Below are 19,339 nucleotides of genomic sequence, written 5' to 3' on the forward strand. Positions count from 1 at the left end.
ATAGACAATAGAAATATTATGTAGAAAATTGCAAATTAATATAAATAATATAAATAATAATAAAAAAACATGGCGATACTAGCTGGATAATTACAGTAATTTCTATAGCATCAAATAAATTTATTTAAAAATAACATTATTCAAAAATGATTGTAGTACCCTTAAATTTTATTTATAATATTTCGAGACAAAGGAAATTAATATTTTATCTGTGTTTTACAGGATTGTTTCTGCTACAATATCACGAAACTGTAACGGGAATCCCAAGATCTTCAACACATCCAAACTACATCAGTGACATTAATTCTAATTACGTCTAACTCTAATTACGTATATTTAATTATTATATAATTTTTAAAACATAATAAGTAAGTGAATTTGAATGTCTTATAATTTATCTTTAACTTGGTCCACCTCCAATCCCCTTCCCTTCCAAACATTCGCAAGTTAGGATACGGCAAATGTGAAAAACTCGGACATTGTCTCCTTTTATCACCCCTCATATAGTCTGCACATATAGTTTCTCGCACATTATCGCCCTCTTTTTCTATTGTCGTTCATATCGTCTGTCTTAGTTGCACACTATCACTGTATCTTTCCATCGACCTTACGGACAAGACATGTGCTGCCATCTACTCATGAACGCTCCAAGTTTCAGTTCTATCTTTCCTTAATAGATGGCAGTGCATGAACTGTCCAAAATACGTTTCAGAGCAATATGTTCAAATTTTGCCATCGGACAAGACGTGTGCTGCCATCTATCCATGAACGCTCCAAGTTTCAGTTCTGTCCTTCTTTAATAGATGGCAGCACACGCTTTGTCCGAAACACGTTTCAGAGTTAGGAGTTCGATTTTTGTCTTCGGACAAGCCATGTGCTACCATCAATCAGTAAATGCTCGAAGTTTCAGTTCCTTTGTTCCTTAATTGATGGCAGCATATGGCTGGTCCGAAGACAAAAGTCTAACTATTTGCTTAGAAGCGCCCATAGAAAGAGAGATAAATAATGCGTGACAAAGACAGACGTTAGGAGTGACGATAGAAAGAGAGAGATAGTATGCGACAAAAACAGAGAATACGAACTACGATTGAAGGAGAGAGCGATAGTGTGCGTCATATCTTCACGTTACTTCTCATTGAGGGATTAGGGTTGGTCAATCTGGGATCGCTTGGCCGGCCATTAAATGATTAAACAGCTGATTAATTTTAATTAAACGTTTACTGGAACGTTTTAGTTATATAGAAACCACATGAATTTTGTAAAATTCATAATTTCGCTATTATTAATCGCTCTATCTAACGCTGCGCACGCGACATACGTCTGTCCTCGTCGCCCACTATTGCTTTCCTTATCTACAGACTAAAGATATTTCGCCATTTATCGAAATTGTCCAGAACTAGAAACATGACGCCTTTTCAGTCCGTATCGAGGGATGGCAGAAGCTCCTTTATTTGTAAACAAGGAGCGCTATATTGTGCGACAAGGACGGCAATAGCGATTAGTTGCACCGTTTCACCGCTACGTGGTTATTATTGCTTCAAAAAGTAAAAACCAGCAAAGCTACAAATATAATTCGCAAATTTTTACGATTGCGTGTTTTCGATTAGGCCATAAACTATTTTCCAGTACTGAATCTGTTTGGATTTCGTATGTAATAAATGATTTTCAATTATACAGGGTGGTTGGTAACTGGTGGTACAAACGGAAAGGGGGTGATTCTACGCGAAAAAAGAAGTCGAAAATATAGAATAAACATTTTTTTTTTAATTTTTCCATCGAGACAACGATCTACAGTGAGATCCGTTATAACGTACCGAACGCGTACCGAGCGAAAATTCAAAGTCGATTTTCTCGAAAACAAAGCCTCGAACGAAAAATTTTTATTCTATATTTTCGACTTCTTTTTTCGCCTAGAATCACCCCCTTTCCGCTTGTACCACCAGTTACCAACCACCCTGTATAAATTAATAAAGAATACTTCGCGCATTGTATAATTATAATAACTGTAGAATATTGTTCTGCACGGTTTATACATCGAAATATGACTCTGTAAGCGTACGGAGTAAGCTTGTAAATACGTTAAAAGGTTAAAAATATATCAGAACAGGTTGTTAACAAATGTAGTTGGACAAAAAATAAACCACTCATCGAATATTCATAAAAATGACACCAGATGGTAGCTAAAAGATTCGTTTTACGCGTGCAAACGCAAAAATACGATATTAATAACAAGGAAGCGAATATGAAATTAATACAAAAAAATATAGGCTTAATTCGTGATCATTTCGAAACACGTCCTTACTAAATAATTAATAACTAATTATTTAAAATAAAATTTCCCATGAAAACTAGACACGAGTGTTTCTAAGACCGCCTTATCTTTGTAATGCTACTCTGACAGTGCACGAACCAATATCAGAAAACGTGTAATTTATTAATTTAATTTACTATGAAGTATCAGGAGCACATAACCTAACTTAACATACTTTTTCCTCACCGTCTCTCTTTTCCTATCTTTTCTTATCTTTTCCCTCTGGTTTATGACGTCACGATATCTATTCGTCGACCTGTTAGCTCATTCTACGTTACTGTTACTAAATCTCGATTTTTAGTTGCAAATCATTCCCTCGCCAGGTGGCACTCATCTCTGTTTCCTATTCTTATTTGAATTATTAGCGGGAACGTGTATATTTTTAAAAATGCTACAGGTACAACAGTTTCTATGAAATTTTGTCTATTAAATAGCGGAATATCTTGAAATGTAACAGCATAATAAAATAAAGGAGCAAATGAATCTGTAAACTTACGGACAAGAAAATAGAGTAGACGGTAAAATATATAAGTGAAATATGCCTAGCAGATTTTTTAAATTGTCACAGTGAAGATAGTCTTGAGCTATCGGATAGCAGAATATTTTGAAATTCGATTGTTAAATGAAGATAAAATAAATTTGTAGATTTATGGATAAGAAAGAGAGCGTTAACTTTTATTTCTAGGGAATCGAGTCTTGGAAGATGTCGGCTCATTTTAAAGATCCTTAAATTATAAAAATCCATGCAAGAAGTTATTTGAAAAGGAAGAAATAGAATGTATTAATCAAGATGTAATGTGGAGGATAGAAAACTCTCAAGAAGTAGAGTTTTTCTAAGAAACAGGTTCGTTATTAGAAATATCAAAGATAATTTTAGAGATAACTAAGAAGAAATTCATTTTTACATAAAAAATTATTTATCTAAGTCGTGTTAGGAAAGAATGTTGAAAATGATGAACTATCTTTCATGCTAAAGTTACTTGAGACATAACATTAGTCGCGACTCTCGTATTCGAATTCTAACGCTGCTGGTCTGATTACGAGCCCGAGAACACGTGACGAATCATCTGCTCGAAGTTTCAAAATACAATTTCATTACGAACACCTATATCTACTTAGATCGATAAAACACGATGCCTGCAAAAATGCCAAGAGCACAGGTGTACTGTTACGCTTTGTTCTACGTTTATGGAAAAAAAGTGAAAAAAAAAGAAAAAAAAAACAAACGAAATGGAAATCCATCGGTCGCCTCTGTTAACAGTTCCTGCGTTTCCAATTTTTTGATAGTCTTTTTAAATTGATATTTTCGTAGACTCGTGAGGAAATTAGCAATTTTTTTAAACTGAATATTACGTACAGGGTAGCCCACAAGTTATATTCCCCATTTAAAAATTCCACAACTTCTTTTTTATTACATGTTTCTCAAATTTTTGTTTCAGATTCTGGTAACTCGTTCTTCTCGAAATTTGTAATGGGAAAATTCGCAACGGAGCATCGAGTAAAAATAATCGAATTTTATCTTCAAATTCGATGCTGCATTATACTAACGTTATATTATTTTATTATTAATTAAGAGGTTCAGATTGATTTGTTTCAACAGGTCGACTGCCATACGAATTTTATACATTTTCCCCCGTGAGTCGCGACAAATTGAAATATACTACACCGTACGGTTTAATCTTCGCAGAATCTTCTGTTATATTTGCTCACCTTTCTCTACAAATATCATCAAATATTAAATATTAATCACTACAAACAATTTAGTAACTTGAGTCTGATGATGACTACCAAGACACTCAACGTACTAAGATTCGGAGAAAGACGAGTAGAAACGTGGAAGATCTTCTTTCTGAATGGTTCACGTGCGAAACACAGGACGATATTCGCTAAGTTGGCGAGCAACATAGAAACGGATCGTCTTATTTTTCCATTTCCTGTCAAAAGCGGAGCATGCTGACGCGGTGGAAGATCGACACCGGCGAACACTGACCTCCCTCTACTACTTGAGCTGTGTCCTTGGCCTTGAAACGAGAACGTGTTTCGGGAGATGAAATCCAACCGCACAGGTGGAACGATAATTGCTCGGCCGTCATAGCGAACGTAAGGCTTACCTTTACTTTCGCTCCGTTACGGAATCAGAGAACTTCCACACGAAGAGTAGAGTCATCGTGTTAAGTAACGCGAGACGTCTTCTTCTCTCCCAGCAGGCTGTCCAATGGATGCTGAAAAGAAAATTGGCGAGTCAGTGAGGAAATTTCGGTCGCAAGATTTGGCAATATTCCAAATATTTCCACTGAAAATGCCCAATTAAAAAACGAATAATTGTGATAAAAATTGGAAGATTCAAGGGAGTAGTTTAAAAATTTTTCTATTATTCTAATTTTCTATTATATATTTGAATGAGAAAATTTTGGGTATCTTTGCGTTGACCGTAACGAATTTATAAATAAATTTATAAGAAGATTTATGTCTAAGAAGAAGGGAATTTTTTAAATATAGCGTTATGCAATCTCTTAAGAAACGGAAGAAAATTAATTCCCAAATATCGAGCAAGCGATTCGCTAGGAAAGCTTTAATTTACACGAAGAAAATTACCCAATTTATACGTTGAAGTGTCTCGGTTTATTTATTTGCTGACGCAATTAACTTCAATTGAGCTCGTGCGTTCGCGCTAATGTACTTCGTTCTGTTCGCTGAAGGCTGATACGTTGACATTCGTGCATTTTTAAGACTAGATCTTTTCCTTCTGTAATTGCATGTTATTTTTTTCAACTCTAAGAACACGCATAAGCTCTTGTCGAAATTAATAGTGCCTGTCGTTAAGATAGAAATATGATTACACCTATTCGAATTCATCTCATTGTAGTATTATATTAACTCTCAAATACAAAATGTTATCATTTAGCAATATAATCTACATTTAGTAAGCAACGTTATCTACTGTAAATAGTACGAATACGAATTTTGTATAATTTTATGATGGCCCATAAATTGTCAATTTCAAATTGTTTTGTTCCACTTAAAAAAAAACCATGCATCTGGGAATCAAAGGCTAAAGATACTAATGTTGAATCTAGGCAGATAATAAATTTAGCGAATAAATTTTGCAACAAATATCTTCTAGATAAACCTCTAATTTTGAAGAATGCAAATCATCTGCGATAAAACAAATCGTACGAATTATTTCCTATATGAATCACAATATAAGTAGGAAACGTCTTAGGATATATGAATTACTTCCTATATGAATCATAATATAAGTAGGAGATGTCGTAAGATATTGTTTTTGAATATAAATCTTTTATGACAGATGCAAGTAAGAATAGACATGATACAAGTAATGATCATTTTGATCCGCTTTAATTAAACTGGATCTCAAGTTTGTCTGTCTCTAATCCATGAAAAACCTGCCGACAACGATCAACCTGACCTATGACCTATGACACCGATTCAAGGCCTTTTTGATTAAATACACAATAATCTACCGACATGTGGCCATCGCTTCCGCTTCGATGACTTTCGTAAACGTTCTTCCGCATACCATGCATGTCCGACTTAGACTTACAAAATTGTTTAGCCATCAGCATAGACAACAGGAAATTCAAGTATCGAATACAGTGGTTGCTTAATTTCATTGATTAATCGACTCAAAGGCCAACGTTGCGTTTCATTAATCAGGAATGCAACGTTACATTTTGTAGCTGCTATAGGTTGAATTACTTTTCACGTCATCACACAGCGTTATTTTGGAGGATTTGGTAGTATATGTATGTAAATATTTGACCAATTGCGATAGAAGAATTTTACGCATATGTCATGTGTGCGTGTGTTACATAAAACATTTTGCAGTTTTATTGGTACTGTGACAAGTCAGGATTATCACGATTGTTTTGGTGAAGTTTGAAACAAGTCTGAAAATGAATATAGAAGTTGAGGAGCAGTTACAGCAAAAATTTATTTAGTTTATTCGCGTAGCATGAACGATCGTCTTAAGCATACAATGGGTATTAAATATGCAATTTCATATTTTTACATAGCTAAAATAACCTACGAATCTACATAGATTTCTACGTTTCGATATTATGATATTTAATTATTACAATCGTTGTAATATTTAATATTGCAACGAGTATTGTACCTTATATATTTTATTCAGTTCTGCATATTACATGTGCACTGTGCATTTCTGTATCCCACAAATGCATTAACATCGGCGCTCTACTTATTGATATAACAGACAATTGACTGCATAAATACTTTTCTGACCTAGGTGCTTACAAAAGATCTAGAACCTCGATCGACGAAAAGTATTTCTACATATTCGTATTTTCCAATGAAACGTTTCCGGCAGGTCCTGTATTTTACTTCACCGCGTCAACTATCTGTAGTCCTATGAAACTGTTACTAAAAGGGACGAAGTTAAACGCTAAAACCAACTAAACGCGACAAAATGGCAAATTTCGGATTTTCTCTTTTTTTTTACAATTACCGAACACATACAAATATTTTTGGCAAAATTAATATTGATTTTCATTTAAACAGAGATATAATTAGGGTAACTGCACCTAATACGGAACGCACCTGATTCGAAAAGCTTCCCAGAAAGACGAACATACTTCCTTTCAATGAAACTAACGTTAAAACACAACGAAATTAATACATATTCGCTATTTGACTTGTCTCTCCAGTACTTTGATATGCATTTAAGTACAAGAGTCAGTCGCATTCAACGACAGATTTTCAAGCAAAACTCAAACGTGACTATGCTTGTCTTTTGCTTTTAAAAATACTTTACGCTATTGCCGATTGATTTTGTTGGTTACTTGCCGAGATATTGTAGTGTTCCATATTTCCATATTTCTATGCGTTTCTATATATTTATATTATATATTTTTTTATATTTCCATATTAAACCTATGAGAGATTCTAGATTCCATAATAAGTCTGTTTACGTTACTTAATACCATTTGAATTATACTGATTTCTATACAGAAAATTTAGGTACATGTATTACAGCAGTAGTTTCAGTGTTGATGTATTTGAATCCAATTAATTAGCATTTATAAATTCCCCGATAAATACAACCATGTATAAATATTTTTTGTAGCCACGATATGACTTTCAGATTTGTTTCGAACTTTATGTCGTGATTTCGTAACCACTGTACGTTACCATATTACTTCTGAGTGGCTCATAATATTCACACAAAGAATTCATAACAAAGGAAAGAAAAAGAAAAGGAAAAAATGTAGCACCCGGGTCCCTGTCGGCATTTACAGCTCGACCAAGCTCCGATACGTCGATGGAACGATGTATGTACCGATAGCTGATTCACGCGACGAGCTACGTTCGCTCGGACCATTTTACGCAATGGGTTCCTTTATCTGTCGGAATTCGCCGGCAGTATATATGTTTCAGCGTGATCGCGTGCCGACAGACGCGGAATATCGCCACTGAGCCGCGGATGTGAATGGTCCACGACGATCGGGAACGAAGAAACTCGTGTCTGTCCACTGCCAGCGGATGAAACCGGACTTGCATTCAGTGAATAACGAGTCTCCGCGTGGCTGTCCTCCCGGCTGCAACTGTACCAGGTCATCGTCTGCGTTTTAACGTCTGTCTGGAACCATTCGAACAAAGAATCTTCAATCTTGGTACATTGGTACACTCTTAAAATATTCGAGAAATATATAAAAGAAAAAAAGATTCGTTTGGAAGGAAAACGTTTTGTTGGATGTTTTGTGAGATAAAACGAAAGAAAGATGCATATATATATATATATGTGAGAATTGATTGAAGAAGAAGGGAAATTGTGGTTGTGAAATCTGTGGTTGGGAAATCTGGGAAACTGTGACGCGAATGATTGGTGGATATGGAAGCATAGTGAAAGGAATTGATTCACGAGTTAGTTTCAGGTTGTTTCTTTGTGGAGACGCTTCGGCGATGAGTTTTGTTGAAGAAAGTGAGTCTGTGTGGTTACAGTAGAAACGTATATGTAGACTGATTTATAATTTGGTATTTTTAGTAAATTATTCCGCGTACATTTAACCCAGATATGCTAAAGTTTCTTTCGTAATCTTTCTCGAGATATCGACTTAAGTCGATTTAAATTGTTGCCGGAAAAATAATAAAATACAATAAAATTATTTTTCGATGATTAATCGAAAAATATACTCATCGTCGTTCTAAGATAAAGACATGTAATTAGTATCGTAATTCGCACAGCTTTTTGTGCGAGGATATTTCAGTATTTAATTCTGTGTAATTTGCGTATGTAAATATATATATTTGTATTTATATTTATATTCAATTACTGGCATCGACCATTGACTTAGCTTTGTTATTGTTGACAACGCTTCTTATTAAAGCAACATTATTTTATGTTTGAAATATCTTCTGACAACAGTAGCTGCTATCGTTCATGTGACTAAGTAAGGTCAATTCTGAACAATTTTATATAATATTCATTTTGTTAACAGAAATTAATGAATGGAAAATTTATCGTAATCTACAATTTGAAAATTTGTGATATTCTCGTTCTGCAAATTACTTCAGTAAATACATTTAATTCCTCAATGCACAGATTTGCCTGAATTCACTAATGAGGATGATTCTATCACTTTCATGCATGCATTTTGATGTATAGGTGCTTCAATTTATAACATGTAGCTTAAAGCCATAAAGTTTAATGGCTAAAAATATCAGCCAGACTAATTGCAAGAACGATCCATGTAATGGGCAAGTGCGATAAGAAGAGATACTTGCATGACTGGTCCAGAAAATCGACTTTGTTTTTTGTATAAATCAAAAGCACAATGCTTCAAAACCATCCACATAAATTTGTGGAGCCGAATTCGAAAAAAATAACCAAGTTGAAACTCGTTTAGCAAGGCGCGCCAGAGCCTGATGATAAGCGTGTGTAAAAGTCAATAATATGCGCGCGATGTATATGAAATGTAATATTGAGATGACAAGACAGCGTGATAATCAATAATCTAATCTGATAATCTGCACATATAGGATCGTTGTTTATCTGACTGCAATAGTTTATATAAGTCGGTTTATTTACCTGTAATTACATTTATTTGTAAGTATGCGTTTTCGAACTTTACTAAATCTTTAAACGCGTCTTTGCACAATAACAGGAAATAATTGGCTGAACAATTTAAAACGAAGTTTGTTTATAATACCTTCGATCTTTATTTTATTTCTTATTCAAATATTCCTTTAATCGATGTAAACTCAATTTATCTATCGAGAAAAGCTCATTTTCCTTCGAAATTGTACAGCTTGTGTAATTTTTCATACTTTTTGTTTGAAATATGGTACGTATAATCTCAGCGCAAGTTATGCAACCTTAAGAAACTTCGTAATTTTTAGATTCTGATGAGTGTATCAAGTGCAACACTGCATGCAAACGATGATTACATCGTTGTAAAACATGACAATGATTGCATACGATCCGATATAACAGTGAAGGAAGATCAACAAAGCAACTTTTATTTTTTAGTTCACGAATATCTCTTTTTACTCGTAAAATAATAATCTTTTTTTTGTTAATAATTTTCTAAGGAAATATAAAAGAATCATTCGATTTTACTGCTGTCACACGAAAATCTTCTGTTAAGTGGTTAAAATACTCGCGTATCAAAATATTAAAGATTACACGATTTGCAATACGACTACGTTATTATACATTTGTTTAAACCCTGCTGTGTTCTTTCGATCATTATCGATCCAATCGATTTCTTCTAACAAGAAATTTTATTTAACATTTGTTTTCTAAGTTTCTTATTCTCTAGTAAGGAATATTTCAAGCTCGAGCAAGATATGGAAACGTTGTTTTAATATGCACGATACTTCATTTCAACTCTATGTCAAATATTTTTTACAAATATTCCAAATACTTCATAAATCAAATCAAATATTACATAAATCCAAAGTCGAAACATAAAAGTTCGAAGATTGCAAGAAGTTAAATACATGTGAAGTAATAATTTACTCATAATATTACACGAGTCAGAGTATGATTTAATATATGTGCATTTATATCTAGATAAGTAGAGAGCAGTGTAATAGTCGGAACATTGATTAAAAAAGTAAGGAAATATTACGACATAGTAATTTTTTGTTTATATCAATCGTGGGGGGAGGGAAGATCGGGAATTTTTGTGTGTAACTTGGTTATATAGTTTAATGAAGTATTCCTTTGACATGAAGGGGAGATGAATCTATGGCAACTGCTGGAGGAGGTCGAGAACAAGAATTTTTTTAATCGCTGGAGAGTTAACTATTTCCTGTGGAAAAAGGTCTTGCTGGTTTACTTAGGGGATTTCTGGCTTATGACATTATTCTCGGGAATGTGGGACCCGTATTTGTGGGAAGAGCTCAGTGATTCGGATGAAGACAGTCCATTGAATTCTTTGTAAATTTAAAGAAAGAAAAACCGAATATTTTGGAAGAATTTTGGTTTAAGGTAAATTAAATTTGAGATTGATTGCTGACTTAATTTTCAAAATTTTTGTGCAATATTTCTTGATAGTTAAATTATTTGCGCTGGTGTTGAAGCATTTAGCATCGAAGAAATCTGCTTCTACATAATTTACAATTTATTACATTGTTTAACATAGACAAAAATTCGGTTTTAAATTAGTTAAATGATAAATTATTTGCTATTGAAAACATCGAATATTAAAATATTTTGCAATAATGCCGTCATTCGAATTCAATCATCGAGAGTTTTGTGATTATTTTACAGAATACCTTATCATTTTATCAGTTCCGATCAATCTGAAATCGCGATGATCGATGATTGCTAATTAGTCAACCAGCGACTGAGTTCATATTTCATATCAATTTTTTATGTTTATCTCACAGGTATGATCGAATCATGATATATTATGATATGACATATAATATGTTAATCATGTGCTAATGCTTTAACCGTGGACGCGAGGACATTCTCCTTAACGAAGGATAAAGTTAAAGAAAACTTGTATGTAGACGTAAAATAATTAATTAGATGAAAGAATACAAACTAAGTTAAGAGAGCACGAGCGAAGTGACGTTTAAAAGAATACTTACTACGACATATTTGAAAATGAGTATAGTAAACGGAATGAATGATTCGAACGGGCACGTGGAGACACATTTGGAGACCAAGGTAATCTTGTTATCTAAAAAATATTTTCATCATAACTTTTTACCACCTTATCGAATCTCTTTCTCCATTACGATAACTTCTTGTATGATATTTTTAATTAATTTGCACTGCAGCAGTACTTTATGTAATTAGAATTATTGTCAAAATGATTATCAATGGAAACTATACATATTTCTAACATAAATTAAACTGTACATAACATGAAAAATAAGTCCAAGACAATACCAAGGAATTATTGTTTAATCAATAACTGATCAATAATTATCAAGGGTAATTATCAACGGATCAGGACCAACAACCCCATACATATTATTGACGCCACCATATCTCACTTTCGCTTTTAGATGTTTAACATTAAAAATTATTGTATGTTCATACACGGATTGTTATCTCTTTCTGGTATTTTCAAATCCGATCAGTGAATCTCAGAAGACAGATAACATAGAGTAATTTCAAAGTGATCATTATGTTTTTTAACTTCTGCCAGTAAGTGCACGTCATTACGTTATCACAGCCTTTTAGTAGTTGCTTAGTACCTGCAAACGTTCAAAGAAAAACGCTGAAGGTCACAAACAAAGTCAGGAGTATTAAGTCATCGTAATTTTAAGTCAGTACATTAAGTTAATACATAAATCCATATCTGCCATCGTAGAAAAGTAGATAACGCATGAAAATTCTCAGTTTACTTTATGCCGTGTACCATGATTATCGAAGGATAAAAACTGAATGTTTTTTTCTTTATAGTTCGTACCAGATCCCGAAGAGGAAAAAAGATGGGAGAAGAAAGGTGTCATGTATCAGGTAGAATGTCTTTTTTTATATTTAGTTTATTTCAATTAATTTATATCATTTCAAATAAATAATGCGATGGAATAAAATTTATGGTATCTATGCTGATAGAACGTTCTTTGACTTTATAAAAACGAGCCACGTTTTCTGAATTACTATTATAATCGCTGCTATTGCATTTGCTTGTGATAAATAACCATGAAAGCAATTACGTTTAGAGATAGAATATACAAATCAGTTTGCTTGATATCATCTAATATTACGGAATAAAAGAATTATAATATAGATTGAGAATCGATGAAGAGTAAAATAAGAAGTCAAAGTAAGAAAAGTTGGTCAATTAGAATTTATCATCGAACAAAAAATCGATACGACGAATTATAAATTTCCATTAACCGTTGAGATAAATTACGAATGTTCAACGTCCAAAACAAAACCTTTTATCGAGAAATCGTTTTGCTCGGTATTTTATTTCTACCAGAGTTAAGAGGTCTTTGACACAGATCGCGGGCATGTGCAGAAAAATAATGGTAATAATAATGATAACGAGACTGATATATCCTTTCGTTGTTCGTCCTATGAAGTTGACGCAAATGATATCGAACGAGGTCATTTCAAGGGAAAGGTTCTTATCTCTTGAGTATTTTACTATCACGCTACTACTATAGAGAACGATAGGATATTACATTCATTTTTATATTTACCAATGATTAATTTTTAATTTTGATTCTTGATCATTCTTCTTTTACAATCTTGATTCTTAATCTTTCTTAAAGTACTTCGCAATGTTTAACGAATTTACAAAAATCGAATTTATCACACGAACGGTTTAATGCTTCAATGCAGTTAAGCATTTCTGTGATCGAATCGAGTTCTCAAAGTACTTCATGAAGCTTAGAAGCTTAGAGCTAGATTCAGAAAAATCGAACTTATCAGGTGAACTAATCGGACGCAGTTAAAACTTTATGTAATCGAATTGATTTGTTATATTTTATATATATTATACATATATACTGTTAGAATTTTCTGACACAACTGAATATTGACGTCGATTCGTGAGTAAAGTTGCAAAATTATTTTTGAATGAGATAAGTGTGACTTGTAGATTAGCACATTCTCGACCGCAAGCATCGAGGCAACTAGTAAATAAAATTAACATTAAATAATGAAGCGATGGTTACTTTGTAATTAATTGAATTCGTGAATGTAATTTCAAATCCGTAATCTACGTTAAATGCTGATGTTTTGCTAAAAATAAAACATATTTTAAGAATTTGCCATTTTGTATCATTGCTTTTTGAAAAGATTACAAAGTGCAATTTGTAATTATTTACAAGAAAAGTTGCCAAGTTTTATCTATTCCAGAACTTTCATAAAATGGCTATCGCCATTATATTATGCTTTGGACTGGACATGGATTGCATTATTATTATAAACATTGGAAATATATTGAAAACGTGTAACACGTTATTAAACGAAATGTAGAAATTTCCATAATCAGTCTGCAATATGTTAACACTGAATAATCATTTCATTTTAAGACATCATTCGTGAATTGCAACAATGGCTAACGGAGTTGTTCCTTACAGTTATCTTGGAAAATAAATAATAATTAAATTTAATTATGAAAAATAAATTATGAATAAAATTAAGTTATTGAGTTGAATCGATCAATGTTGGATTAATATTCATCCATTTTAATTCTTGTCACGCCGCGTTCTATACATCATTGTTGATGAACAGTTAAGCGTATCATTGGCTCAATAATAATCGTTCTATTCAATTGGTCTTGCAACTTCTGAACAACAATACTTATTTTCTCAAGTGGTACTTAAATTCGTATTATTATAATTTGCATTCTAAAGGCTATCAAACTTTTTTAAACATTTGCACGTTATCTAATTGGAACAGAAACGTGGTTTAAGAAATTTTAAAAATTATATTGTGAATACAAAATTTGATCGATTATGAAATATTATTGATTCTTCGTATTTTACTTGCTAAGATCGGTTTTTTAGGATTTTCTAGGATTTTCTAGGATTGAGTTGTTAAACTAGATGAGAAACACGGAGATAAACAGAAGGTCTTACGTAAAAATTACTGAGCTATATACGTTAGTCTGTTATTTACGTAACAACTCATATGAGAGGCTTAATTTCTGCTATTATAAATGCTTATAACCTCTCGTTTAATCTTCCACGAGCTTTTGGAGATTAGAACTAAATTAGAGAAAAGAGTAGAAGTTATTAAGAAAAAGTTATTAAGTAATTAAGTAGAAGTGTTCCAAAATGTTGCATTAATGTAAGCGAAGTATTCTTAATAATGCATATTTTAAATTAATCATAGTTCCTCTGGGAGAATTCTTCTGTAAACTGACTTTTCTTCATTTCTTTCGAAAAAATTTCAAAAATATATGTGTAAAAACCCAACATTTTGCATGAATTATATAATTCACAACCTAATACATTGCAAAACCCAAACTCAAAATTAATAGGTATTCCCATTTTTTGTACTATTAATCATCTTGTTTCACTCTGCAACTCCTTAAATTATTGAAGTTTTTTCGATTAACGCGTTTTACAATTATCTCATAGCTTTCTCATGGCATAGATAACGTTCATTTTCTTGGAAATGTACGATGAGAAGTTATTGGTATCTTCCATGGAAGAATCATTAATGTCGGTAATTAGAAAATTAGGGAAAGATAATGGAAAAGATAAGTCACGCGAGATACCATGATTTGTCAACCACGCAAATTCTATAAAATTCTCGACTGTTGCACAACTGGAAAATAAGTAAATGCAGTGAGACAAGTACGCTAAAGTAATAGCTATAGACGGAGGCGCGGTGGCGTATTAGAAAGGTTTGCGTAACTCGAAATACCGTGATATTATCACGCTTAACGCAGCTTTACGTAAACCTTTTGATGACATTTCAAGGCTTAATTTAATTATTCCTCCTTGCTCTTCTTCTTTGTAAACCTTCATCCCAAACCGGTTTCGATATTTGTCACATACGAGCGGCTTCTCAGCGATAGTAGGATTGTTTCAGAAAAAATGCCTCCTGATTTACTAGCATTTACAATAAATTTTATTCTTTTGCTCATTCGTTATCTTCGTTCTTTAATTGAGGACTGACTTTAGAAAAGATACGTTGTAACGATGTATATTTTCGATTCTTTTATTTTGATTATGTGTTATAGACTCGCTTATGCGGAACAAGTTGGGAATTTTCCGTTTAAGATAATAGTAAATTGCATATTCATAAGTGTAAAATTGTTGAATATTTATTGTTTGCTGAGAGAACATTTTGTTTTGTTGTTAGAGAAGTTAGCGTTATCTTGTAATCAGATTTAATGTGTTTACGCTGATATTTAGGTATAATCTCAATTCATATTATTGAAAGTTTCTTATTAATTGAAAAATTGATCAAAGATGGTATCACATATTTTATCTATCATTAATTTCATTAAATTTCGTCCATCAGAATATACTGCTTAGCTAATCATCAATTTCTACTTGTCTGATAACTGAACGTAATAATTAACATTAAATTGTTAGGTACTTCCCAATAAGGACGAGTCAACTTTATGATCACAGTAATCTTTTAAATACCTAATATGCTAATAATTAACTGATCACGTGTACGTCTATAATCGATTATACATTTTAGTGTCTATTCACTTGCATGCAGCCATTAGCAATTATAATAGTTATAATTACGGATTCAAACACGAAAATAGAAGTTTATCATGAAAAAGACACAGATCTTTATATATGTAGAAATTTTATAATTAATATATCGTGTATCTTTCAGAAGAATTAATAGGATTGTAATCTCTTTAAAAATTATGATGGCAATAAATAATAAAGAATCTACTCGAAGTAATTTACAACACTCTACATAGTATACTCTGATGCAAATTGAATTTTGTAATTATTTAGCAAACAAATTGTTTTTTAATTTATACTCTATCGAATTAATCGATAAATTAAGATTTTACGACATAAAGTATCTCTAAAATATTCGTTTGCAGATAATTATGTCGCTGTGCGCGAACTCCTCGGTTTTGGGTCCTTCCATGGCTTTTGGCTATAGCGGAGTTGCATTAACACCTTTGATGTCACCTACCAGTGACGTGAAAATCGACAAAGTTCAAGCCAATTGGATAGGTCAGTACTACCTCGATAATTTCGATGAATTTAATTCCATTAATTTATTTAACACGGTAATATTCAACAAAGCGAATGAAAGAAAATTTTTAAAGCAATTAAGGAATTATTTACTAGTATTTCATTTGATTTTTCTCGAATTAATTAAATATACTTTTGGATATTCTCTTGTGGTAATATATGGATAAATTTATACAAATTATGAACAAGCTTCGAAAATATTGTTTATCGAATAAGGATTAGGTGGAATAAAATAACGAACGTTAGTCAAACTGCAAAGTATCAATTCATTGGGGACCAACGAGCGGTTTTTCACAATATTATGAATGCTTTAATTCTTTCAAATTTCATAAAATTGTAGAATTTAGGTGGAAGACATACACAAAAAAATATATATATATATCTATACATATACATATATTGAACGAATATTTGAAATTCGTAGCCATAGTGTTAAAATACAGAATTCGATGATGTATTGTAAATTGCTTGAAATATCGCAGCGTTGGTCCTAAATGGATTGAATTATTTCCAAAGTAAGAACTAAGCTAACCTGTGCGATCTTCTTCACCGAAATTAATAATCCAATTGCATAATCCATAGCGACAGCAACGGCACTAGGTATTCCATTTGGTTGCATCGTTTCTGGTTACACTATGAGACGCGGAAGAAAGTTGAGCTTGTTGATAACGTCTATCGTGTCCATCGTTGGCTGGTTCGTCATTTATTTAGCTGGAACATACGAACAAATTCTTGTAGGCAGAATCATTTCTGGAATCGCGACAGGCATGGCCTCGGTACCAGCCACAGTTTATAGCGCGGAGGTTTCTTCTCCAAAATGGCGATCAATTATGATCACATGGACCAGCGTATCCATCGCCATCGGTGTTCTTGTCGTTTATATTTTCGGCTATATTTTCAAGGTAAAGAAAGTTATGTATGTAATTCTCTTTCTTCAAAAAGTTTTGTGATATATGCATCTGCTCAAAAATCTTAGAACAATTATATTTATAGCTTCAAAATTGGAAAGAATCAAGTAAAAAGATATTAAGAACTGCGTAGAATTAATATGGTTAAGAAATTAATCAGGAATTTAAAATTCATACTCTATACAGAATACTAAATTCTTATGAAAAATAGAAATTTTTGTAAAGAATAATCCGCAGTCTAGTAATCAGGGATCACAGTTCGACTCACGATCTTTCTCTCCCAAAGGACGACTGGCGAATGGTGGCTCTGATGTGTGCCCTGTTTCCTCTGGTCTCGACCGTACTGACCTTGGCCGTCGTCCTAGAAACCCCGATCTGGTTACGAGACAGAGGTCGTCTAGACGAGGCGTTACAGGTGTTGAAAATATTCCGCGGCATCCCAAAAGACGTGCCTCCCCCGCCACAGCTCTACGAAGAATTGAAACCACGTCCTCAGCGAAAGAAACAAAATTTCATGAAACATATGCTCAAGAGGAACGCCATGGTACCTTTTGCAATCCTGCTCGGTTATTTCTTTTTCCAGCAATTCTCCGGACTTTTCATCATCGTCTACTACGCAGTGGACATTATACAAAGCGCTGGAGTCACTATAGATCCCAATTTGGGGGCAGTTTTGATAGGATTAACAAGATTAGTAGGTACTTTACTAGTGTCGTGCATGTCAGAAAAGTTAGGAAGGAGAAAACCTTCTATCGTTTCTGGATCTGCAATGACAATTTTCATGGGAGTATTGTCTGTGTACTTATTATTGAAGGATAAGGGATATTCTATAAACGATGGTGGCCTGATACCTGTGATATGTATACTTATGTACATTTTTGGAAGCACTCTTGGCTTCTTGGTGATCCCATTCGCCATGGTGGGCGAAGTGTATCCAACGAAGGTTAAAGAAGCGTTATCAGGATTGACTACGTGTATCAATTACATCTTCAGCTCCATCACGGTGAAAACCTACCCGGACATGGAGGTCGCCATGGGCAGACATGGAGTTTTCATATTTTTCACGGTGCTGTCGTTTTTGGGAACGTTATTTGTGACGTTTTTCTTACCTGAGACTAAGGGAAAGACTTTGAGCGAGATCGAAGATATGTTCTCGAGGAAGAAGGAAGTGGTTGACACGCCGGAGGAAGAGGAGATGGTGGATGGTAAATATGATATATGTTTCTGGAGGAAACTATAGTTACTTGAAGGTTATACGAATTATTTAGTAAAAAAAAAAGAAATGATGGACTTTTTGAAGGCGGAAAAAAATGATATCGAGGGATTCTATTTATATATCTGAATATCAATGCAACGGTGAAAATACTCTCAACTTTGTCTAAATCGTAACGATCTTTTTCATGTTTGCGAAAAGTTTGAATATAAAGATTGGGAATGTTAGAAAAGGTTGATCGAGATTTTCATTCGTTAAAAATATCAGCCCTTGCAAATCTAGCTTCCTTATTGAGTTTATAACTGTTAATTAATCTATCAAACCACGTTGCAACTGCCTGTCATCCTGCCATCTATGTTTATTTTCTGTTAAAGTAATTTAAGAATATACTTATTTTTATACCTTTAATAAATGTTAAATATTATATGTATTATATTAAATAATAAATGTGAAATATTATATGCATTATATTAAATAATAAATGTTAAATATTATATAACTGCCTTCGAATGTCGAACCATCGATTTGTAATTGAATTACACTTAAGTGAAGTGCTAATATTTTTAACGGTATATAACAGTGTCTACTGCAAGCGTGATTATGATTTATTTCGTATCGAATCAGAGTTATCATTCTATTATCTACACTTTCGTATCCAAATGGATATAGGGCGGAATTGTGACAATAAGTCTTACTTGATAGCGATTATGCGAATGATAAGAGACGTCAAAGTCAAGTAACATGGTTGTTAATTTCCACTTG

General features: G+C 33.0%; 1 protein-coding gene and 1 long non-coding RNA gene across 7 annotated transcripts; one reads left to right on the top strand and one right to left on the bottom strand.

The window, feature by feature from the left end:
• Positions 1 to 3,718: 3,718 nt before the first annotated feature.
• LOC143303470 (uncharacterized) lies at positions 3,719 to 5,099 on the bottom strand. The gene is made up of 3 exons (XR_013059823.1): positions 4,907 to 5,099; positions 4,423 to 4,533; positions 3,719 to 4,332 (listed from the first exon to the last, which is right to left on the bottom strand). It is a non-coding gene; the product is annotated as an uncharacterized LOC143303470 (long non-coding RNA).
• Positions 5,100 to 7,733: 2,634 nt separating this feature from the next.
• On the top strand, positions 7,734 to 19,076 carry LOC117155180 (trehalose transporter 1-like protein). Of its 6 annotated transcripts, none has more exons than XM_076623541.1 (8): positions 7,734 to 7,965; positions 10,368 to 10,410; positions 10,532 to 10,787; positions 11,189 to 11,474; positions 12,219 to 12,275; positions 16,300 to 16,435; positions 17,039 to 17,358; positions 17,651 to 19,076. In XM_076623541.1, the coding sequence occupies exons 4-8, from the start codon at positions 11,412 to 11,414 to the stop codon at positions 18,602 to 18,604; spliced, it is 1,530 nt and encodes a 509-aa protein (XP_076479656.1). In that variant the 5' UTR covers positions 7,734 to 7,965; positions 10,368 to 10,410; positions 10,532 to 10,787; positions 11,189 to 11,411; the 3' UTR covers positions 18,605 to 19,076. The 6 variants fall into 6 exon arrangements, with proteins under 6 accessions (XP_076479656.1, XP_076479655.1, XP_033186756.1 ...); XM_076623543.1 differs by lacking the exon at positions 7,734 to 7,965 and adding an exon at positions 7,985 to 8,273; XM_076623540.1 differs by lacking the exon at positions 10,368 to 10,410 and having other exon boundaries at positions 7,734 to 7,973.
• Positions 19,077 to 19,339: the final 263 nt, after the last annotated feature.

Source organism: Bombus vancouverensis, chromosome 12 (assembly GCF_051014615.1).
Source record: "Bombus vancouverensis nearcticus chromosome 12, iyBomVanc1_principal, whole genome shotgun sequence".
NCBI lineage: Eukaryota > Metazoa > Arthropoda > Insecta > Hymenoptera > Apidae > Bombus > Bombus vancouverensis.

What these genes read in the sequence shown, in the direction of transcription:
- LOC117155180 (XM_076623540.1), top strand. Translation starts at nt 11,412, where the DNA reads ATGAGTATAGTAAACGGAATGAATGATTCGAACGGGCACGTGGAGACA. An exon ending in AGTTCAAGCCAATTGGATAG is followed by an intron (nt 16,436 to 17,038) that starts GTCAGTACTACC and finishes CATAATCCATAG; the next exon opens with CGACAGCAACGGCACTAGGT. An exon ending in TTTTCGGCTATATTTTCAAG is followed by an intron (nt 17,359 to 17,650) that starts GTAAAGAAAGTT and finishes TCTCTCCCAAAG; the next exon opens with GACGACTGGCGAATGGTGGC.